We start from the raw sequence: 24,182 nt of genomic DNA, 5'->3' as shown, positions 1-24,182 counted from the left end.
CTCTTTTTTCCCTTTCCCCCCCTCTCAGGCTCCACGTTCCCAGCCCCCCAGGCAGCTGTAGGTGTGAGGTCCAGGCAGAGCTGCCAGGTCACCCTGCACCCCAGGTGTCACCAGACAGCCCAGCCTGTCACTCAATCCGTCTCCCCTCTGTGCTTTCCAGCACTGGTGGCACAGGGGGGTCTTTTTGGTGCTTTCAGCCCCCCTGCCCAGCTGAGGGGGTGCCACCTGCAAGGGGCCTCGTAGCCAGTGTCCCCAGCACGATCTGGCTGCGGAGCTGCCGGAGCAGAGGCTTTTCCCTAATGAGCTGGTGCCGGTTTGCTCGCTAATGACATGGAGCAGTGCCATCTCCAGACAATTAAGTAGTGTTGTCCCGGGCTCTAATAAGGGCAGGGAGGAAGCCAGGCATGGAATGCCGTGTGATGGCACGTGTGCTGGCACGGAGCGGGGCTGCGTTGAGGCACCCACCTAAACCCTGTGAGGGCCACTGGCCTGTCCCACTGCCACCCCTGCTGCTGCCTCCTCCTCCTCCTCCCCTTCCCCAAAAGTCCCACAGGACAATGTCCCCATCACACTCCCACCCTCAGTGAGGACACGGGGCCGTGTGACGCCCGCCTCCGCTTGCACGACAGCGTTTGTTCGCTAATTAGCAATAGCTGGCAATCCGCGCCGTTCCCCCCCGTCATTAATTATTATTAATTATTTGTTATGCAAATAGGGTTGAGGAGCACAGCGCTGAATGCAACACAAACAAAACCAGTCCTGGTCCCAGGCATTCATGTAACAGGAGAGTGAGCACTGCAGGAGCCCCATCCGGGCTCCACACACTGTCCCCCGAGCAGGGTACCCTGGGAGCTGGGGACAGGTTGATGGCATCAATGGCAATGGTCACTGCAGGGCTGGTTCTGGAGGGGATTGCAGGGGTGAAGGATAAGGGATGCAATAGGGAAAATGGTGCTTTTTAGGGTCCTGGGGGATGAGGGTGGTAGGGGGGACCCAAGGGTGGAGGGAGGGTATGTTGGTGATGGGTGGCTGAGGCAGGTGCCACTGGCAGACATGGGAAGGTGATCACTGTGTGTTGTGGGTGCTGGTGGTGTCCTTTCCCACCCCTTTCCCCATGGCCTATCCCTAGGAATTTTGTCTGGGGAGAAGTTGCGAAGTTTCCCCAAAGCTGTTACAATAAGTGGCGGTTTCCTGTCTCCATCCTCCCATTTGGAGGGTGGATGGGGGCTGGGACCCACCTTTGTGTCCCCCTCAGCCCTCTGCCTGGTACTGATGGTCCCGGGACATTATTCTGGTGCTCCCTACCTTCCCTTTCCCCTCCATCTGGATCTTTCTCCTCAATCCATGGATCCCTTCCCCTCACATGTCTCTGATCTCACCATCTACCCCAAATGCAGCCACCCATCCCATCCCCATGTCATGGAGCAGTAACACCAGTGACCCTGTGCTGCAGGGACACAGACTGGCAGCAGCAGGGCCCTACTCAAGCCCTGCTTGAGCAATGGGAAAGGGAGCTGAGAAAAAATGGAAATTAAAGAGAGGAAAGAATTAATAAGGATCCTGCCTCGACCACAATGGCTTTGTTTCAGGAGAGCTGATACCACACGCTGGCTAACACTGCGCCTCAGAGGGTTTTGGGAAGCAGAGAGGTTTTGGCAATGCCCAGGTGCAGTTTTGGTGTGTGGCGGATGTGAGTGTGTGCTCGAGCTGGGCTCGGTCCCTGCCCAGCCACTGATGTCCCCTGGTGTCCTGTCCCTGTCCCCAACCGAGTGTTGCACCATGAGGCAGCCGTTGTCATAAAGCAGAATCCGGGCAGAGCAGAGATTTGGGGTGAGAAATGTGTTCTCACCAGGCCATGCCTGTCCTGCTGGGTGCCACTGCGGGCCAAGCCCTGGATGGAACAGCAGCCATCCTGGCTGGAGGGCTGTACACCCTGACTACACTGAGCACAGGACAACCTTGGTGCTTGTAACAATCCCTGTCTCCATACAACAAGCTCCAAGTGGATCACCTGTATGTCCCTCCCCAGCCCTGGTGTTATTTGCTTTTGGCACTTTCTATATCCCCCAATCGCTACACCGTAAAGCTTGTTGCTGTATTTCCTCCACCCTGGGGTACTCGCTCTTTAGAGGAGCATTTCTTTAGGGATATTCCCAGCAGGGATGGGAGAGGAGCAGCACTTTGCACAAGCTGTGCTCAGAGCTGCAGCGACGTCCCGACAAAGCTCTCCCATTATTCCCGTGCCTCATGTCCATGGGGAATTCAGCCTCTTTTCTTCCTTCTCAGCGGCAGGAATCAGCTCTGGCTGCTGCCAGGGTTATCTCCATCCTCCAGCTTGCAGCACGCTCTGCTAGTTCCCCATCCCTCCGAGGGCTGGGGCTTGACCCCGACTGGGCAGCGCGTGCTCCTGCGGAGGAGGACGATGGCTTTATTTTCCCATCACCAGTAATGGGTTTGTAGATAAAATCTGGAGAAAAACTGGGGGCTCGTGGAGGTTCTCCGGCTGCTGCCTGGGCACTTGGGCGTGCTCCATCCTGCCCCATCCTGAGCCCAAGCCTGGGCCGGTGGCTGCAGGGAGGGCTGAAGCCAGATGCCTGTTTCTAATAAAGCTCAGCTCCCGCCGTGAGCCGCGCTCATCCCCGCCCGCTCCAGATGATAACGGCGGGGATGCCGCCGCCGGACGGGCCTCGCGGTACACGTGAAAAGCAGATGAAGGTGAAAGGATCTTGCATCTGTGCTCTAGCCCAGATTTGTGGAGTAAGGGTGCTCTAAGAAGCGTCTCGCCCGAGACCTGTCCCCCGTGGGGGGTTCGTGGGGCTGTGGGGGGCCGGAGGCGCAGGCGGAGGGCCGGGACGCTCCGTGGAGCGCAGCAGGAAGGAAGCGCTGGGTGAGGACACAGCCAGCACTGCGTGCACGTCCTTACATATGTGCTATTTTCAGCTTGACGGGGAGCAGGCCAAGTTCTCCAACAGATTGAGTTGGGAGCTGAAATCCTCCTCTCCTCCTCCCCGCTGCCCAGCACCCACTGCCTGCAGGCACAGAGGGTCCGAGTGCGCCCAGGGCACCTCGCTCTGTCCCACTGGGAGACGCACGCACTGTCCCAGTGGTGACACTGCCCAAACCCCCACCTCGTAGCAAGGCCACGGGATCTGCTCAGGGGGCAGCTGCTCTAGCTTCTCCCTTCTTCACTTTAGGTTGGTCCCACACAGCAGCCCCAACATCCTCCCAAATCCATCCCCACTCTGGACCAGTAGCTTCTCCTGCATTTCGCTTAGCACGCTCGTGCACATCCCATCCACTCTCTCTCTGTTTTTTATTCTAACCAGAAAATACCCCTCCTTCCTCCTCTCCCCAAATCCCCCCTCCTGTCACCTCCCTTCACCCCCAGCACTGTGACCCTTCCAGAAGTGCAGCTGCTTCTGCAGCCGTGTCCTCACCCTGCTTGAAATGCAGGAAAGAAATCCATGTGCAACTTACTGTCTCGGCACCCTGTAATCATTTTGTCAGCCGAAAAGCACTTTTGTCAAACCCCCACAGGCAAACAGGGAGGGGATGGATTGGGGGGAGGCACCTGACACCACTCTCTCCTCTTTCCCCCTTTTTCCATCCAGAGTTTTGCTTTACTAGTGGGACAAGCACTGGGGTTTTCTCTCATTTCCCTCCCCACGCGTCTCAACAACTGTCCGGAGAGAGTGAAAGGAATAAGGAAAACATTGCAGGAGAGCAGCGAGGCTGGAGAAAATGTATTGCCAGAGGCTGGGGCTGCTCAACAAAGTGCAATTACGCAATGGGAGGAGAAAGCTGTTAGGCCGGAGAGGGTTTTCCAACCAGGACTAATGCAGCTCCAGGCCTGGTCACCTGGGATGGCCCCAGAGTCTCCCTGGCCCCTGTTGGGTGCTGTGGGGCACTAAATGGCTCCTTCTGTCTTGCACATGAGCTGCTCTTGGAGGTCTTACAGCGGGAGGTTGATGTCATTGGTTTGCTCCTTCCTGAAAGCAGCAAACCGGGAGGCAGCAGTTACCTGACCCAATCCTGGGAGCCCAAACCTTTCTCCAGGGCCAAGTCCCTGAAGGAGACAGGATTGTCTCCAACCTCAACTCTCCTGCTCTTACTCTGGGAGAATGGGATGTCCCTTTCTTGGCCTTTTCTGCACCCCTTCACAGCCATGGGTGACACCAGCCCTTGTCCTCCAGGAAAAGGGTGGAGGCACTTAAATTTGTCATTCCATATGGGCTCAGGACAGAGGGGTTTCCCAAGGACAGGAGGATGGTGGTGGGGGTGGACAGGCTCTACTTCAAGTATGGGGACCTCTGATTTTGTTGTCCTTCCCTCCCTGCTTTCCTTTCTGCTGGCACTTGCCCGAGCATCGGGGCGAGCTGCCTTTGCCAGCCTGCGTCACACCAGCACCACGGGGGGCTGGCACAGAGCTGATCCCTTCTCCCTAACCTTTTCCACTAATGAGGAAGCAAATGCCTGGGATGGCTGCAGCGCTGGAAAGTTGGAGCCGTCGCAGCCTGACGGCCCCATGACTCTGCCCATGGCCCCGTCTTCCTTTCCCGTGCCCTTAGTGGTGTTTTGGGGGTAACAAAGAGGAGCTGGGAATGAGCTGCTCCGTGGAAGTTTTGTGCCCAGGCTGGTACCACCGAGTGGAAAAATGATGTGCCGTGAAGCAAAGCGCTGGTAGAGCCTCGCCTAAAGAACAGGCGCTTGTTAACTCTGCCTGAAGTGCTCGCTGGCCTCCAACACAGGGAAAAAAAAAAAAAATCCCCAAAACCCACTTTGCAAATGCTGCTAGTCTAATTAGGGCACGAGGAGAGGCTCATCCATCCTTGTGTGTCCAGCGTGTCCTCATCTGCGCACGTGAAACTCGGGCCATCAAACACTCCCAGCCCGGCTCCCGTCCGGAGACAGGTCTTTAAATCATCCCCGAGCTCTGGGGAAGCTGCAGACAGCTCGAGAGCGGAAAATGAAAAGGCAAAACGTTGTTCCTGGAGCTCCTGCCCTGAATTATTTGCTCAGCTTTAATAATAAGTTACACGCAAGCAAAGCTGGAGCTGCTCAGATGATTTTCTGGAGAGAGCTGGCCCAGTGGGTGCTGCAGTGCCCGGTCCCCGGCTCCTCCAGCACCCTTGGGCAGGGGAACAAGTGAGCTCCAGGAAGATGGGCTGGGAAAAGAGAAAAAACAAACCCTTCTCAATGCATTTTTGTGCAGTATTCAGATGCTGGAGCTGGGATTGAAGCTCTTCATTGATTTTTCTGGTGCTGGAGGGGACAGCAGTGTTGGGGATGATCCTGCTCTGTCCTCTCTCTGTTGTCCCCATCGCTTCCATGGGCTAATACCTGGCAGGAATCTGCAGGGAAAACTCTGGACTGTTTCCCTGCCTTATTCTAGGCTAGTTTGACTAAATCTGGCTCGTTTAGGATGAATCACTCCAGCACTGCTGGTTGTGACCTGCTGGCCACTGTGCTTGCTGAGCTCCTGCAATTCCTCTTTTATTGATGAAAATGAGAAGTTGCTTTTTCTGCCCTTTTCTCCAGGATCACAGACTGCAAATAATGATGGCCTTAAACACAGGCTATTTCCCAGCTTTCTGGGAATGGGATTGCTGGGTGTTCAGCGCTGGTGGCACCAGGAGCCAGGCCTGAGCTGTGTTAACGTGGTTCAACAGGCATCTTAATTTAACTCTCTGTAATTTAACTCTCCTTAATTTAACTCATCCCTTTCTCAACTTAATATTTTTTAATGTACAGAGTGGATGAGGTCTTGCCACCTGGATCCAGCTCCGTTGAGCTGAGATGAATCCCATTTTCTCTTCCACGGGGTCACACGGAGCACAAGGAGATGTTTGCACTGAGTGCCTGTAGCTGAACACATCTCCCTGGATTTATTGGTTTCTGTTTACTACTTTTTCTCCTGCTTCCTTTCCACGGGGTTATTTATAGCCAGACCAACTCTGTTCCCATCCTCCTCTCCCCCCGACCTCCCCAGGTGTTGCCTTGAGGAGGCAGGTACCTTGTTCCCAGTGAAAGATGCTGTCAGGGCTTAGCCCAAGGGCACAGGTGTAAAACTTCCTGCAGGAACAATCTGCTGCAGAAATCATGCTGAAGCAGCCAAATTGGATGGTTTCAGGGGATCAACCAGGACTGCACTGAGATGATCTCACCCGCTTGCTTCCAGCCTGATCCCGCTGCTTGTGTAACTCGAACATGTTTTGCAAGGGAAATCCAGCCTGACGATCCTTCACCCTCTGGAATGAACCAGGACCTGATTTTGGCATTTCTGGAAATAGCAAAGTATAATTTCCACCTCTCCCCACCCCCAGTTTCTTCTCTACGTGACTCCCATGAGAGCCCCAAGGAATTTGCTGACACCAAGCTGTCCCCCCCAAGACAGTGGAAGGTGTAGGGTCATGGTTAAAAGATGTGTAGATGTGGCGGTTGGAGACATGGATTAGTGGTGGGCTTGGCAGTGCTGGGTTAATAGTTGTGCTAGATGACCTTTGAGATCTTTTCCAACCTTAATGATTCTCTGTGGTGCAGGAAAGCAAGGGAGGTCTCCAGGAAACCGGTGAGTGGCTCTGCATCTGCCTGGCTGCCTGCAGGACCCTGCAAACTTCACCCCAAACTGACAACATACTTTTAGGGTAAAAAACCAAACCAAAAAACCCAAACACAACAACAACAACAACAAAAGCAGTAGTTGCAATGCCATCTGGGTCTGCAGCCTGGCACAGCGGGGACAAGCTGCCCGAGCACCTATGCCGGGGAGCTGAGAGAGATGGCATGAGCCTTCCTCCTCCCTGGCTCCCCCTTGGAGAGGAATGCCCTGTTTCTCTTGGGAACAACGGATCTGCTTGGCATCTCTCTCTTTGGAAGCTTTGATTTCTTTTCCAGCTGTGGCTCTCCAGCCTCAGCAGCGTGTCTCAGATATTTTTCTCCCCACGGTCTCCCTCCTGTTGATCCCAGGGGCGAAGGCTGGTTGGAAACCTCTCCAGCAGCCCTGGCCGGAGGGGATGGAGGGCTGGGGGGCATCAAGTTGCCAGTTCATTTGTTTTCCTTGATGGGGCTTCAAAAAAGTGATGGGCTGATGAGTTTCGAGTCTCAGGGGGGCAATTTCCCTGGCAGCATCCAAGTTGTGTCACCTCTCTGCTTGGCTCTGTGACGACAGTGTTGATTTGAATTCTTCCAACTCAAGACTGATTTAAATGATGGTGAAGTTGGGGGGTGGCGTGTGGGAGTAGAGCACTGAGCGCTATTCTTTTTTGGTTGTCATATGCCTCCATAAAGACTTCTGCCTTGGGGATTTGCATAGATCCGTGGTCCAGATTGTGCTACAAAACCCACCGGTGGTCTGCAAAGCTATGGCAACGGCTTCTGCCGGCTCTCGAGGCAGATGAAGCCGGAAAGTTTAGGTGTGTTTGCAAGTCTTATGTTGTGATTGTTCCTTTTTGCTTTGGGAGCTGCAGACAGGGCTTGGAGTGCAGTTGACCCACAGTGTTCCCCCTCCTCTGCAGCCCCATCCCCTGGGAAATGCCTCGCTGCATCTTCATTCTATTATTTCTTATTCTATTATTTCTTATTCTATTATTTCGTATTCTATTCTATTCTATTCTATTCTATTCTATTCTATTCTATTCTATCCTATCCTATCCTATCCTATCCTATCCTATCCTATCCTATTCTCCTCCAGCATGTGCTGCTTTGCTGAGCACTCCCAGCCTTGCACTCCAGACCACTCTAATTTGATAGCGAGATGGTCAGGGGGGAAAAAAAACCCCAACAAACCATTCTCGATGTTTTTGTGAAAAATAGGTGTTTGGGTAATGACCTCATGGGGAGGGAGGCTGCAGAGCCAGCCAGTCTCCTACTAGTGAAACCGCAGGAGGCGAAGGAGTGGGATTGTGCAAATGTCCCAGTCACAGGGAGAGCTTAATTCGGTGGTTGTAATCGCTGAGGACACGCACATCTGTAGGGAAGCAGGCTCCCTTCCTCGCGCTGCTCCCAGAAGGGCTTGTTTGTTTAATTTTATCTCGCCGAGAAAATTATAAAAGGAAAAAAAAAAAAGAAAGAAAGAAAGAAAAAAAAACCAAACAAACCACCAACCACCACTCAGTGGTTTTCTCAGCTGCAGCACAAAACCGCCCCAGCGGAGCCCGGAGAGCGCCGGGAGTGGAGCCCTCGCCTGAGCCCAGGTATTTCCGTGGGGAAGAGGGGCAGCGAGGGGCTGTGTGACCCCCCCATCCCCCGTGCTCTGCCAGGACCCCTCTGCCTGCCTGTGTGGGGCCGGGCAGGATGGAGCTGGCTGTAGGAATCGTCAGAGCTGGAGAAATCTGGACATTGCACCCACCACTCTGCTCTCCCACTTCCACCCCGTGCTGAAAAACCCCATGGCCCAGGGCAGCTGTATCCAGAAAATAAGGAGATATTTGCTCTGTGAGAGGCTGGAGGAGGATGGTGGTCTCTCTGGGGACCCCAGCACAGTAGCCTGGCTTGTCCAGGTGCCAGCAATGCACTTTCTAACTGAGCAGAGCAGGCAAGGTTGGATTTTGGGGCAAAAAGTTGAGACCTTTGTGATGGGTGTTTGGATGTAAACCCAGGCCAGGGTGATGGCTGGTGCTGCTGGACAGCGTGGGAGTGCTTGTGCTCTGGTTTCAGCTCGTTTTCCTCGCTGCCATTAGTTTAAATTTCCGAGGAAGCCTGGACTTGGCATCGGTCGCTGACATCCTTTAATTTAACAAATGTAAAAGCGGGACCTTTTCCAAGTGGAGTGATTAGAAACGTCCCGCTCCGTTCCGCAGCCGCCGTGTCGGGCGCTGGCCGGGCCGTTCGCTGTCACAGCCGCCCCCCGCTCCCCCCCCGTCCTCTCCCCCCTCAACGCCGGCGGGGCTGCGGCTGAGACCTCCCACACTCGTCACACGGGTGTGACAGCCCGTCATCGCCGTCCCTGCCCGCCGCTCAGCGCCGTCGGGAGCCGCCGGTGGTCCCGGCTGGCAGGGAGCAACAGGGGGGATGGATACAGAGAGGGGGAAGCTTGTCGGGGTGAGGGCTGGGGCCATGTCCCCCTCACCCCCGTGTCACCCCCTGCATCACCCGTGGAAATCCCGTCACCCCTCTGCCCCGAACAAGGGCCTTCTCCGCCTCCGGGCTTGCGTACGATGGCGCGCGTCCCCCCTAAGCTGCTTAATGAGGGTTAAGAAGCTAACGGGCTTATTTCCAACAACGATTTCCACAGCTCTGCAGGTGGCCCTGGAAGCGGCGCGCCCGCCCGGGAGCATCCAGCCGCTATTCCCACCAGCCGGCCTGAGGTGCCGCGAGCTTGTCAGTGCTCAACCGGCCGCCCCAGTCAAATCGGTGGCTGTTTCCTGGGTGTTTTAACACCCTGTTACAAAGACCCAGGCCGTGGTTTAGGTAGGGGAGTGGAGGAGGGGGGTGGCATCCCTTTGGATGCATCACCCCCCGCCCTGGTCCCTCTCACTCTGCCTCCAGAGCGTCTCTGCAGCATCCCTGGGCGGTCGCCTGGAGACGGCCCCGCGGGTTGCCACAGCGACGGAGCCTTCGCTCAGCATCCCTCCAACTCCCCAGCCTTGGCCGAAGTTGGGAGAGAGAAAAATATCCCGGGGAAGGGACACCCCCCTCCCCTGGGGTGGCAACCACAGGGCTGGGCGAGCTGAGACACAACTGGAGGATTTGGAGGCAGCGTCGAGGTGGTGGAGAAGGGTTTGGAAGGTGCCTGTGTTTGTAACAGGGCCAAAAGTTGTGGAAATGGGTCTGGTGGAGGGTAGGGGGTACCTGCAGACGCTGGGGGTGGGGGTCAGCACTTTGTGGGGGGCAGGTGCTGGTGCAGGAGCCTTACATGAGTCCTCCCAGCAGCAGTGATTAACAGTCACCATGGCAATGTCAGCTGTGCTCAGGTTGTCATCTGTCATGACATCCAGCACGTGCTGGGATGGGCTGGAGGGGTGCAGGCACCTGGGGGTGGTTCAGACACCCAGAACTCAGACAAAGTCTTGAGGTCCCTGGCACAGGGTGGGGGGACTGGCCACAGAGCCAGCGAGAACCCTCAGCGAGGGGGTTCCTCAGGGTGGCACAGTGGTACGAGGACCCAGGGGACCTGCTGCACTGAGGGAGAGGAGGGTGAAGCTCTTTGGGCTGACAGTGGCAGTGGTGCCCCCCTGCCAGCCCCACCACAGAGGGCTCTCCCCTCATCCCAAGCCTGTAATTACAGGCGATGTCCGTGGAGGGCGAGGAGAGGTTACGTAACTTTGGCATTTGGAAAATTCTTTCTGCTCCCTTATCGGCTTTATAAATATCTCCAACTGGGGCCAGGCCAGGCTGGGGGGAAGGCAATGACAGGGGTTGCAACCTGTCCCCACGCTTGGGCCCATCCAAACACCGTGCCTCAGTTTCCCCTCTCTGTGGACAAAAGCATCCTTGCTTCATCCCACTGCTCTGCTAAGGGGAGAACCCCTTGCTGTCGGTGGCAGCACTGGTGTTTTTCCCCTCCAACAGAAAGAGAGGGCGATTTTTCTTCCTCCCCTGCAAAATGCTTGAAGGAACTTTTGGGACATGACCATCATGGTCCTGGCAAGGTCTTGCCTTGTCCTAACCCAGTCACATCCCCCAGGTTTGAATTTGTTGGGTCCTTCTGGTTAGTCTTTCGTGTCCTAAAAATCCCTGGGTGGAGGCCATGCAGTTCCTCAGCTGCTGTGTTTTCCCAGCAGGATAGGTGCTCACCCTGCTCCCCTGCTCTGCACAGCACCACCCCAGCCCTCCCGACCCCCCACCATCGGCACAGCCGAGCCAGGGTGCAGTGGGGTGCCGATGCATGGCTGGTGACCACTGCAGGAGGTGCAGGGTTTGGGGGGGGGCTGGAGCAGGTCCCCCTGCTCACATGCACTTGCATTTACGCCACTTGCAGAGTTCTGCCCCTGGGGGGATGTCGGAGGGCGGCCGGGGCCGTGTCGATAGGAGCATGCACGGCACTCACAGCCAAGGGCGGCCGGGCCGGCGTTGTGTAACTCTCCGTGCAGCTCTTCACGGAGGGACATGTCACCGTGTCCCACCCTCCTCAGTGCCACCAGACCTGGCCCCTGCCCTGGCCACAGCATGCCTTTGCTCTGTGCCCACCCATTGCCACCACAGCCATCCAGCTGTGCCGGGGTGCTGTGTGACATCTGGCATCTCCAAGGGATGCTGGTGGGCAGGACCGGGACCACAGGGCTGGCTGGCAGCAGCATGCCATCATCTTTACCCTCCAAAACCTTCCCTTGACAGCATTTTGGTTTGGTTTGCTGGTGCCCTTCTCCTCATCATCCCGTTTGTGCACGCACAGCAGTGCCCAGGCTCGCCAACGCCAGGCTTTGCAATCGCCTTGTTCATTGTAGGGTTGCCCAAGGACACATGTGGGGGTTGTTATTTTAGGGTTGGTCAAAAAAAAAAACAAAACAGGGATACCTTCATTGCTGTTGTGATCCTGCAGTGTGTGCCTGAGTGAGCCATCCATCAGAGATCTGTGCTGTGCAAAGGAGCGGGGAGGAGGGAACATGAGCAGATGTTCACCAAACATTGGTGGTTCAAAAATGACCCTATAAAGTGCCCTAAAGGCCCAGGTCTCTGCCTGCAGGGTCTGTGGGTGCTGGGCCCCTTAAGGAAGTGATGCACGACAGCACCCGAGGCTGGGGCACAGAGACAATGAGTCATTTTAGGGATCTCGATGTCTGTCTCGTGGGTACCTTCACAGCCACCTCCATTCGAAAAGGGCTTCCCAAGCAAGGTGGGTGGCCTGGGAGGGTCAGTGGGTGCCCTGGGTGATGTCAGTGGGATGTCTCTCAGGACCTCATCCCCAGGCTGTGGGGTACCAGCCTTGGTGGATGCTGACGTCGGGCAGAGATTTGGGGTTGGGCTGAGAGGGCACCCAGAGCTGGTCCCCGTGGGCAGGGAATGATGGAGGATTAATTGAGTCTCTGATCTCTGACGGCGAGAAGGGACGGGGAGCATCGAGCCCCCCCGGCGTTACGCAACGCCTGTGCTAAATCTTCACTGCAGCAGATGAAGACGGTCCCCAAAATACCCTGCTCTGCCTTTGCTGCCCTTGCAGCTACTTGGGTTTGGGGTCGTGACTGAAGTCTGGGTTTGTTCAGCTCTCCAGTGACATCGGGGATGGATGGAAAAGGTAGAAATATGGGGCCAGAAACCTGACAATAAAGGGAGCCCTTGCAGGAATTAAGGCACTGAAACTCATGAACTGGTGTGGGCAGAGCCATGAGCTGGAGGAAAACTTGTAGCAGCAGAGCAGTGAAAAGGCCTTTTTCACTTTGAAGATGTTGGGCAGCACCACGTGTGTGCCAGGGGTGACAAACATTGTCACCCCCAACAGAAAAGGAGGGGGACTTTTGTTCCTCTCCTGAGAAATGCTTAAAACGGGGTTTGCGTCATGGCCATCACTAAATGACAAGAACAAGCTGATCCCGCCTCAGAAGACGGACTACTGGTCCCACTGTCTGATCCCCCAAGTCTGAATGTGTCTCATGCTTCTGGCTGGTCCTTTTACATCCCCAAAACCTCCGAAAACCCCCTCGAGTTTCTTCTCTTTCCAACCCCCTGAGACCACTAAAGCATCTTGGGCCTCCAACCAAGATTTCCCTCCCTACCCCTTGGAAATAGCCCTGAAGGAGCAGGTCTGCCCGGCTGGCGGTGGCTCCCCATGGCCGCAGCCGAGGTGCCAGCTCCTGTACATGTAGGGAAGAAGCCAGGCTGTAACCTGAGCCCGGGGAAATTAGCCAGGACAGCGGCAAAGTCCCCGCTCGCTCGCTCGGCCGCTGGTTTTGGGCTCAGCATCCGCGGCTCTCGCTGCCATCGCGGGGTAAGTAGGGCCGGGAGGGCGGCTCTTCCTGAACATGGCATGTCCTTCCCCCCCATCTCCACCCTTGCTGCTGGGGTTAACAGTGAAGTTTAGAGCTCTGCCGACACCTTAACCCAGTGGTGATGCTGAGGGGTGCTGGAATCAAAATGCTTCAGGGGTGGAAATGTCGACTTTTTACCCCGGTACGGATGCGGAGCCAGGAAAACTGCCTGATAACGGAGCGTGGTCTGTGTTTCTCCCCAGGAGTTGAACAGCTGTTAATGCTTGGATGGAGCAGGAATAATAGTGGGTTTAAAGCCCAGACAAGAGAGGAGGGTGCTGATGAACGGTTGATGGCTCAGCCTTGCTTACGTCCCATCTCCCCTTGCTTGAAGGGATCCAGGTTCTCCTGGTCTTCCTGCTCCTTTCCATGCCAATTCCCTGCCAGAATTCTACCTATCGCTTCCAACCTGCCATTGTACCTTCAGGATAAACATTTCCTGGGCGTGGGCTCTGCCCACGCAAGCGATTTCCTCAAGCAGGAGACACGGCTGGGATGAAGACCAGCATGTATCCGGATTTGGGAGCATGCAGTAGAGACCAGGGCCATGTGGGTGAAGATCATCCACCCATTCAAGAAATCCTCTGGCCTACACGGCCCAGGGATGGAATTTTTTTGGCAGGGAGGCACCACCACAGCCTGGGCAGGGAACAGGGCTTCCTTGAGGACTTGAACAACTGAGCCTGGTGATATTTCAATTCAAAGCCACAGACACCCCCCAGCCATAAATCCCACCCAGTGGGCCCCTCCTCACCCTCCAAAGATACTGCTGACCCAGCACCAACCATCTCCTTCACTGGAGCCCCAACTATACCATCTCTGTGTAGCTCCCACTGGTCACCCTGGTAGGACATGGGGAGCAGGGACAGGGCACTGCCACTGCAGAATCTCAATTCCTGGGGCTGCAGGGCTTCCAGTAGCAGATCTCTGACATCCTGCGGGACAAATCCTGCTGGGTGCAGGGTCTGGAGCATCAGCAGGCAGGGAAACCTCCCCTCCCCCTCACTAAATCCCTTCCCCGGCGCAGGACAGTAGGTTACGGGACTCAACCAGAGGTTGGATTTAAGGAGATTACAATTTCTCCCCCGGGATAATCTAGAAATTCAATTAAAACTCTCTGTCTCTTGCCCGGGCTGCAGCAGGGCCACGGGGCACCCTGTGCCCTGCAGCCATGGCCGGGGAGCGCTGGGGAGACCCCCCAGGGCACACACCAGGTAAGGGCTGACCCCCTCCTCCAAACAACCCCCTGCCTGGGGAGCAGCTGGTGCTCTGCCCCTTCCCAGGGTGATTTCCTGGGGTATTAACACCCGTCCTCTGAGCCAGGGCAGCTCTGGGGGCTGCGGGGATGAGGGTACCCCAGAGGGTCAGGTGGGTGTCACAGGAATAGGGCAATCTGGCTGCATCCTTCGGCAGCCCCCGGTGCAGGTGGTCACTGCCAAGGCCTGCACCTCCCCTTGCCCTCATCCTTAACCCCAGCCATGTCCCGCTGTCCAGCCGTATGGATTCGAGCAGATGGAAAAACAGCCAGTGTCTCCCAGGCGGGCAAAATGGGATTTCAGGACCTGAGGGTTTGCAGGGCTGGCTGCGGGTTGGAATGACTGTGGGAGCTGCAGCATTTCCTGACATTTGGGGCATCACCTGGGAGTGGTGGGGGTAGCGGGGGTGGATGTTTAGCCCTGGGGTCCTGTCACTGCAGGGTGTGGGTGCTGGAGCAGGGTTGGGTGCTGGAGCTGGAATAGACATGGAGGCAGCCAGACCGGAATGCTCAGTCCCCTTATTGTGTCATGGAGTCGGAGACCAACCATGTACTCAGTGCAGCCTCCCACAGGATCTTTCCCAGGAGCTCCCTGATCACATTTATCAGGAGTTTGAGGGTGCTTAAGCACAAGCCTGTCACTCTGCAGAGGCCACCTGGCCCCAGCAGTGATGAACGCTCCACGTGGCCCTTTTCCCTCCTCCCATGCCCGTGGCATCCACACGTGGCTCAGGGGGGCAGGGATGAGCCAGCATCTCTCCAGGCACCCCGTCACCTCAGGTCTTCCCACCAAGGGCCTTTCTTTTCCCATGTGCCTCAGTTTCCCTTCTGCATGTGCCATCAGGGCTCACAGACAGCGACTTCTCAGCTGCTTGCAGGCATTAGGGGGGTGTGGGGAGGCCCAGGAGAAGGGTATGTGCCCATGGCTGTTTTCTACCTGTGTCCCTGCCAAAACAGAGCAGGTTTTTCTCATTAGGGATGCACTGTGGTAGCAGCCTCTTGCCTGTCCTCCCTGGCAGTGGAGGGGAATCAGGGAGCCATTTATTCTGCGGATACATTGTGAGATATCCTGGCCCTGCCTCATGCTGACCCTTAATTTATTGGAAGTGCTCCAAGACGAGGAGTCAGAGGAGGGAGTAATTCAGGCACTGGTGCTGCCCCAGCACAGCTCAGGGAGCCCCCAGCTCTGCTGCTCTCCCCTTGCTTTGTGAGTGCTCAGTGCCGGGTCGCTTTGTCTGGACATGGATGAGCAGGACAGACTTGGGCACCCTTTGGCTGAGCCCAGGTGGGGAGCAGAGCTCCCTCCTCGCCGCTGACATTGCTGTCCTGCTGCTGGGCCTTGAAGGGCATCTCTGTGGGAGATAGCAGCGTTATCTCCCGGCATAGGGCAGTGTTATCTCCCAGCACATGGCGGGAAGCAGCTCCGAGTGTGACCTCCTCACACCGACCCCTCCCGCATGGTCACCCTCACCCGCCCCAGCGGGACCTGCATCCCCAAACTCAGCTCCTCCAAGTGCCCGCCGAGCCGATTCCACCTGAACACAGCCTGGTGGTCTGCACAATTCCATGGGAAAATCAGTGCTGGGAGGATGAGAAAGCTGGGGGGCAGCCCTGATGGCTCCAAAAAGCGTCCCCTCTGAAGGTACAGGGAAAGGTGTGATGATAAATCGCATCGACACCTTCAGCCGGCTCTAAATAATGACTTCCCCGGCACTCGACACATTTTCCCAGCGTGCTGGCTCTTCCTAATATTGTTGTAACATTTAACATCCCTTTAAAAAAAAAAAAAAAGAATAAAATAAATAAGATTAACAGTGCAGTTGGCAGATTGCTGGAGACACTTGGATTCTCTGCGGGAAACGGCTCCGCGGTGGGAGTTGGGTTGCTGCAGTTTCGTGGCAGGAGTTGTTGCCTCTCGTGTCAGTTCATTAGCTGGGGCAGTCCGTGGCGTCACTGCCTTTGGAGCCACGGGGAGCCAGGGGCCCGTTCATTCCCGAAACTAATATTATGAGCCTGTTTTGTTTCCTGCATGTTAACACTATTAGCGCTGCACGAGGCGCGTGGCGTGAGCGGCAGGGGATAGTCCCGGTCCTGCCCGACACCCAGCATGGGCTTGTCTGCACTGAAGCTGGGCTGGGGATGGGATTAATGGGCAGTGATTATTAGGGGAAGTTTTGGGTTTGTTCCTGTGAGGTAAAATTGTGATGGTCAGGGGTGTGAAATTCCCGGCAAGGAGGCAGGGGAGGGGGATGTATCTCCCTGTAACACCTCCACCAGTCCCCTGGGGCAGTGCTGGTTGTGGGGAGATGCCACGAGTGATGCTGGAGGATGCACTCCTGGCCCAAGGAAGTGTAAGGTGACCATGGGGACATGGTCCCCAGCTGGTCCCCCCGTCAGAGCCTGTCCAGCAATGAGTTTCCATGTGTTGGCACGAGCCCTCTCCCAGCCCGAGCCTCCCACGGCGGCAGCCTGGGGCTCCAGCCTTCGAATTTAAACCAAACCAGAAATTCGGCTTCCAGTGAACTCGAGAAAGTGTATTTCCAAACAAAACTGTGCTAAATAAAGTACGACCCGCAGGCGGCCTCCTGCTCCGACAGATCCACTCTGCTGCCTTTATTTAGCTGCCGTCTCCCCGTGGTGCCCCTGCTGGCCTGGGACGGGAAGGGGGGGGGGGTTTGATCCTTCCAGGAGCTCCGGTGCTTCGGGAAGGACTCAATCCCGTGGTCTTGGGGAACGCTGGGGACATGGGCTTTGTCACAAGAGCTGCCCTGTACCCAAAGGAAGGAAGGAGTGGAGAGAGAAAGGAAGAAAAAGGTACAAAGGAAGGGACAGAGAAAGCAAGAATGGAGGGCAGCAAGGAGGGATGGGGAAAAGGGTGCAGGCAGGGGGGAGCAGTGGTGGTGATTGAGGAGCACAAGGGTCCCTGGGAACCTCACCCCAGGTAAAGGCAGCGCTGCTGCCTCCGCAATCACCCAGCCACGTCTCCCTTTCCAGCGCAGTTAATCCAGGCCCCAGCTAATCCTCCCGCAGGTCACTGGGAGCTCACTGCATTTTGTTCACTTCTCAAATGCATCTAGAATTAATTAAAAAAAACACACCCAACTCTAAATTCGTCATGTGGCAAAAGCACTCAGTGTATTCCATGGGGTGAGCTGGGGGGGTGGTGGAGAAGCAGCCTTTTCTGGCCCCAAATGCTCAGCTCTCATTAAAAAAAAAAAAAAAAAAAAAGGAGAGAAATTAATGGGTGTAGCCAGGATGATCAGGAGGAAGACTTGGGATGCGAGACCAGGTTGGAGTTGGGCAGTGTGAACCTGCAGCTGGCCTGACAGGTCAGCTCTGCAAGGCCGCTTTGGTCCCATATGACTTCTAGTGACTATGGGGCTGTAAATATTGACCATTAATATTAACTGATTGTGCCTATTTTATTATTTCCCGTGTCTCTAAGGAGGGGAAGGCTCTCATGCTGATGGCCCCAGCCGTGTGAGAGCAATCCTTTGGTCTGCTGAGACGCCAGCCAACAACTGTGGCATTTGAAAAATCAACTTTGTGGATAAAAAGTGGTTGTGCCCAGGTTGGAGCAGGTGGAGATGTGTTGTTTGGTGTGAGGTGGTGGCACACGTGGGTTTGTGTCCAGCACCTGAGAGGTTTGGGCAGTGCTCCCGCTTGTGGTGTTGGGCTTCTGGAGGCATTCCTGTTTCCCAGGCTGGATTTGGGGAGCATTTCAGTGAAAGGCAGTCCAGGGTATCACTGTGAGCCGGGCTGATGCAGCCCCAGGCAGGCTGTGCCTGGCAATGCTCCCTGGTGCTGGTCACTGTGTAATGGAAAGGGTGTGCTTGTCCCAGCGTGTCCCCAGGCACCGGAGCTGATTGCAGGAATCGACTGCATCGACTGGGCCAGCGGATCCGGCACAGCACGTACAGCCCGGCGGGTTCACCTCTGCCCCCAGGCAGGAGCTGCTGCCTCTGTGCTGCGAGCACGGGGTGTTGAGGGGGCCTCTGCACCTGATGCCTCACCACGTTGTTGCCCTGTGCAGGTGTCAGTGCCAGCAAGGTGGTTCCATCCCCAGTGACACATCCCATGGCATAGTAATAGGTGACCTGTGGCAGGAGATGGTTTGAGGAGTGTTCCATCAGTGCCAGCTCTTTGGGGTGCTTGGGATGTGCCACGTGGTTTGTCCACGATCCTGCCTATTCTCTGACACAGCCCTATGAGGGGCTGGGAGGGTCCAGCAGCCCAGCAGGGTCCCGTTGGTTTCCTCCACCAAGGGTCCACCTGCACTGAGGAGCCCACCCAGCTTGGGCCACCTCCCCCATGTCCATGTTACCTCTCTCCCAGGCAGTGTAGGTCCTTGACCCTGCAGCTGAGCCCTCCAGAAGGGACCAAAACAGCTCCCCATTCCCCAGTGGCAGCTGTTCCTTCGTAAGGCTTGGCCAGCAAAACCCATCTGTGACCGTAGATGGCTCCATGTCCCAATGGATACGTTGGGAAAGTTGCTCCTCAGGACATCTGAAGGCCCTGAGTAAGTGCCTTCCCGGGGCCTTCTCCAACCAGCTGCACATTGACCGTGTCCTCTCCCATCCTCAGGCAGGAGGACAGAGGTTAAATCCACATCTCCCTGTGCTTTCCCTTGACCCCAGAAGAGCTGGTGCTGGGAGGTCGGGCGCTGGGCTGGGCACTGATCCATCTGGCACGGGCAATGTGAACCAAAGGAGCCGTGTCCAGATGTACCTTTACTGATATCCATGTCCTAAGGAGAACAGCTCTGCCTTCTCACTCGCCTCTCCAGCTGCAGAGTTCATGAGAAAAGGGAGGTGGAGAAATTCCAGTGCTACCCAAGGTTTTCCATCCACTGGAGTTGTTGAGGGTTCCACAAATGCTGCATCACCCTGGCAAGGTTTTCCTCACTCAGTTTGTACTACAAAAGAACAAAATCTAGGACATTCTTCCTTCCTCCTGTGCGTTTTTTGGGAGCAGCCTGTCCATAGAAGGAGGAGTTAGGGCAGCAGAGGGGTTGTCACTCAACGTGCACCCCATCAGGCCCATGGCCAAGCAGCCCTTTGGGTCCCATTGCCATGAGAGGTAACGGCCGTGTCTTTGTTCTCTCATTGCAGAGCCTCTCACGGGATCAGCGTGGTGACGTGGCAGCCAGGACGTGGAATTTTGGGACTCCCCTTCCACCGCAACAGAATCTGGGGGGTGGGCAGGGGTGGGTCAGGGGGACACTGGGGATCGCAAGACCCTTCACCTTCACTGTGGGCTTGGCTCAGGGATGACCACAGGCAGGGTCAACCCTTACAGCATCGTGTCCTCCGAGGAAGACGGGCTGAGGTTGACCACCATGCCAGGTATCAACGGCTTTGGCAACGGGAAAATCCACACCAGGAGGAAATGCAGGAACAGGTTTGTAAAGAAGAATGGCCAGTGCAACGTGGAGTTCACCAACATGGATGACAAGCCACAGAGGTACATTGCAGACATGTTCACCACGTGCGTTGACATCCGCTGGAGGTATATGCTCTTGCTCTTTTCCCTGGCCTTTCTGGTGTCCTGGTTATTGTTTGGGCTGATTTTCTGGTTAATTGCACTCATTCATGGAGACCTAGAAAACCCAGGTGGAGACGATACCTTCAAGCCTTGCGTTCTGCAGGTCAATGGCTTTGTGGCTGCTTTTCTGTTCTCCATTGAGACCCAAACGACTATTGGTTACGGCTTCCGCTGCGTGACGGAGGAGTGTCCGCTCGCGGTCTTCATGGTGGTGGTTCAGTCCATCGTGGGGTGTATAATTGACTCCTTCATGATTGGTGCAATAATGGCAAAAATGGCCAGGCCCAAAAAAAGGGCCCAGACATTACTTTTCAGCCATAATGCGGTAGTGGCAATGAGAGATGGAAAACTCTGCCTGATGTGGAGAGTGGGGAACCTCCGGAAAAGCCACATAGTAGAAGCCCACGTACGAGCTCAGCTCATTAAGCCCAGGATCACGGAGGAGGGGGAATACATACCGCTTGACCAAATAGACATCGACGTGGGGTTTGATAAAGGCTTGGACCGTATTTTCTTGGTGTCCCCCATCACCATTCTCCATGAGATCAACGAAGACAGCCCCTTGTTCGGGATCAGCCGCCAGGACTTGGAGACAGATGACTTTGAGATCGTCGTCATCCTGGAAGGCATGGTAGAAGCCACAGCCATGACGACGCAAGCTCGGAGCTCCTACCTGGCTAGTGAGATCCTCTGGGGCCACCGCTTCGAGCCTGTCTTGTTTGAGGAGAAAAACCAGTACAAAGTAGACTATTCCCACTTCCACAAAACCTACGAGGTCCCGTCCACGCCGCGCTGCAGCGCCAAGGACTTGGTGGAGAACAAATTCCTGTTGCCCAGCACCAACTCCTTCTGCTACGAGAACGAGCTGGCCTTCATGAGCCGCGACGAGGAAGAGGAAGACGATGACAGCCGGGGTTTGGAGGACATCAGCCCGGACAACAGGCACGAGTTCGACAGGCTTCAAGCCACAATAGCGTTGGATCAACGGTCGTACAGGAGGGAGTCGGAAATATGACTCTTGGTCCTTCCGCTGACTTTTCCAAGGGTATTTTTTTTCCTTCCTCTAATCTCTTCCCCCGAAAACCCGCTCAAAATTATGCAGAACAATGCAAGTGCCATAGGAATGCTTGAGAAATTAGTCTCGTTCATAGTTTTCAGTTTCATCGCAATAACCACTGAGCGGTCTGCAGGAGGGGACGGTGGCAGCCCCCGGCGCGTGTCCCGCGCCCGGCGCCCGCGGCGGGGCCGACGGCTCGGGGGGGATGGACGGACGGATGGACAGATGGATGGAGGGATGAAGAGAGGAGGGTCTGTGGGGCATGGGCAGGCGCCGGCCCCGCACTGGCCCCGCGGGGCTTCGCTCCTCCCGCGGGGAAAACGCCGGCATTGTCTTGGAGCCGAGCACTGCGAGATCCAAAAAGAGGAAATATCAGGAAACAAATCTTACACTCTCTCTCTCTTTCTAATTTTTATTTTTTTTCCTTTTGTTTTTTAACCGAGCAGCAACAACAACAAAAAAAATTGCTCCTTCAGCAGGCGGTCTTGTTCGGTTGCACAAGAACAACACTTGAAATAACATGCAACGTTAATGTACTTCTTTTTAATTTGGGGGAAAAAAAATGGGGGAGGGAGGTGAGAGGGTTTTTAATTTTTTCACCGTACCGTTTGGGAGACTGTTTACCAAAATAATAATAATAATTATTATTATTATAATTATAACAACAATAATAATAATAATATTAAATCTGAAAGAAGTCATTCAGTATTTTTTAAAAATGAACAAGGGAATGAAGAAGCCACCAGGGTCCTTTGAGGGGGTGACTTGTTGGGCAGATTCAAGAGCTAGAAGTCAAGACAGCATCCAGTTTTGGGGTGTTTATTTTCCACTGGCGTGGCTTCATAGGCAGAAAACAGATGTAAGTGACTGGAGGTCCGTGGCAGTGAAAGGAAGTAGAGGAGTTACTGGCAAAGGAGGTAATAAGGATAAGAAGGACTGTGATAGAAAAAAAGTATTGTAAACACAGTAATTAGCCAATATCTGGAAATAGTGATTTTCAGGGTGGAAATGGGGTCTGGAACATCAGCTGCTGAATGTTGGGTCTCCCCCAACATCTCTGATGGGGAATTCATAAATTCCATCATGACTGGGACAAAATAATGAGAAGCACAAAAAGGAGAGCGGAAAGTTGTCAAAATTGGATATTTTCCCACCTTTCCAACCAATTTGGTATTTTTCTTTCCTGAAGAATATTTTTAAACGTGGGAACCAATGTGAAAGTCACCTTCTAGCACAGGAGCCAGCTCTGTGCCAGGCTGGGGTTTATGAATTCCCTATTCATCAGAGGGTTCTGCTTCAGAGGCAGATGTTTTTCCCAAAACAAGAGATGCCAGTCGAGAAAATCACCCCGTCTTGAGCTTCAACCCATCCCTGTGTCCCAGCCTCAAGGTGGATTGTGCCTTAGAGATGCGAACTCATCCTGCACCCCAGCCCTCCTCCATAGCACCCCTTTTGCATCCCCCCGCAGGGGCACGCTTCCTTTGCTCTGCAGCACCCACGTCCCCTCATCCACCGTGTTTTAGGCTGGCCTTGGTGGCAAGCTGGCTTAGCTTTTGCTCCAGCACAGGGCAAACCAGCCCGTGCTTGGGAAGCCTTGGCTCCTGCCCTGCTCCCCACTATTGCACAGGGGGAAGGAGTCGGGAAGATGCAGGTTGCGGGTCCCTTCATCCATCCATGCTGCTCATTGGTGCTCTGGGAGCCAAAATCCGGCTCCCCGCTCCCTGTGGCCATGGGAAAAGCTTTGTAGCCATGGGAAAAGCTTTGTAGCCATGGGCATCCCGCATCCTGGGCATGGAGCCCTGGCAGCACCCACCCCTGGGGAGAGGGGCTCGAGAGCGGGGTGCCCTGCAGTGTTTGGGGCTGTGACGGGCTCCCGGTGCTTTCCTCCCCCCAGTCCACGTCAGGGAAGCCAAGTCCTGGAGCCATAACTTGCTGTGGTGTGTCCAAGCAAGGGTGGCAGAGGCAGGATTTGTCCTGTGTCCCCATCCCCATCTCCTTCTGGCCAAGGGCTCTAGGGAGGGGCTGCCCCAGTGTGTCCCCCTGCCCTGTGCCACCGTGTTGGGCACTGGGACTTCATCCCCGCAGGGATTCTTCCCACCAGTGTCCATCACTGTCACCCCACGCTGCCGGACAAGGGGTTGCACCATTTTTGGTCGCCCCTAAAAACCAGCCACTGGGAGAAAACATCCCCAGGTGCGTTGTCCCCAAAAGTGAGGACACGTAGGGATGGGCCACTGAGCTCCAGCCGTGGCATTGATGTTTCTGAGGCAGCCAAGGTGGATTCCATCCCATCACCAGTCCCTTTGCTCCCAGGGGGGAGGGGTTTGCCCCCCCACTTTTTGCACCACAGCATCTGGGGGGGTTGGGAAGGATGGAGGGGGGGGGCAGAGAGATTTTGTGTGAGCACTACTTATTTATTTTTTTAAAATAAATGCTTTTAAGTGGTTTTAGGTTCTTTTTGAATAAATAATAATTATTACAAAAAAAAAAAAAGGTGCACATCTTGCTGCTGTAGAGTTCTCAGAGGGTTAATTTCTTTATATATATATATATATATCACAGTAAATATTTGTATAAAAACAAAAGAGAAATAGAGATGTCTTTAAGTAAATTATTGCTTTTAAAGGAACTTCTATGATTGTACAGTGTTACCTGGGAGAATAGAATAATATATACAGATGTATTTTTAAACTGCTGTGTAGGAGGATGTGAACTGGGACGGGGAGTGCCCGAGGCTGAAAGGGTGAGGGGGTGTTGGACTCTCCCCGGACCGTGTTCACTCCCTCCCTGCCCCAAACCCTGCTAGTGAGGGTCTAGCTCTGGTGAGACATCATAAATATACTGTATAGTCCTTGTCCTGGCCATGGACCATGCTGGTACATAGTGTATAAATATTATTTTTGCCTACCTGTGAGTGCTCTGAGCTACTGGTCTTTTTTCCTGCCATCAGGGAGCATCAGGAAGGCTGCCCAGCCATAGTTTTAATCACATAAATTGTCAGAGAAAGGGGTAACAAAAGAAAAACAAGGTGAAGGAAGCCAGAGAGTGGTGTCTGTTCAGCACTTCCCTTCCCTGGAGGGGCTGGGAAGGCACAGGGATGCTCTCAGTGTGGGGTTTTGGTGCCGGTCACAGCACGGATGGGGCTGAATCCCCGTGGGAAGGGGTTTGGAGCCGAGCAGGGGGAAACTTCCCCCCCCCCCCCCCAAAACAGCCACCGGCCATTTCCCTGAGCAAGCTAACTCCATCCTTGGAGTTTACTCCGGTGTTACACTTGATCCTGGGGGATGGCAGGAGTCCAACAAAGGAGAGAACCTCTAATCCTCTTGGCCAGCCTCATGCAGGGATTGCCCTCGGGGCAGCCACCCTGGTTGGGGACCAGGGGCTGGACCCGCTGCTGCTCCCACTTGGCTTCACCCCACAGAGA

General features: G+C 55.0%; 1 protein-coding gene across 1 annotated transcript in view; it reads left to right on the top strand.

The window, feature by feature from the left end:
* The window catches only part of LOC114060187 (ATP-sensitive inward rectifier potassium channel 12), a 30,326-nt gene extending 7,818 nt beyond the window's left edge, over positions 1-22,508 (top strand). Inside the window, exon 2 of the mRNA XM_027889499.1 lies at positions 19,269-22,508. Within this exon, the coding sequence (XP_027745300.1) occupies positions 19,427-20,716 (1,290 nt within the window). The 5' untranslated portion in view covers positions 19,269-19,426 and the 3' untranslated portion in view covers positions 20,717-22,508. The remainder of the gene's footprint in view (positions 1-19,268) is intronic.
* Positions 22,509-24,182: the final 1,674 nt, after the last annotated feature.

This window comes from Empidonax traillii, unplaced genomic scaffold (assembly GCF_003031625.1).
Source record: "Empidonax traillii isolate 1590-97213 ecotype Southwest subspecies unplaced genomic scaffold, ASM303162v1 scaffold263:size1499331, whole genome shotgun sequence".
Classification (NCBI taxonomy): Eukaryota; Metazoa; Chordata; class Aves; order Passeriformes; family Tyrannidae; genus Empidonax; species Empidonax traillii.
Note: the sequence above shows the minus strand (reverse complement) of the source record. Positions and strands in the feature narration are given on the sequence as shown.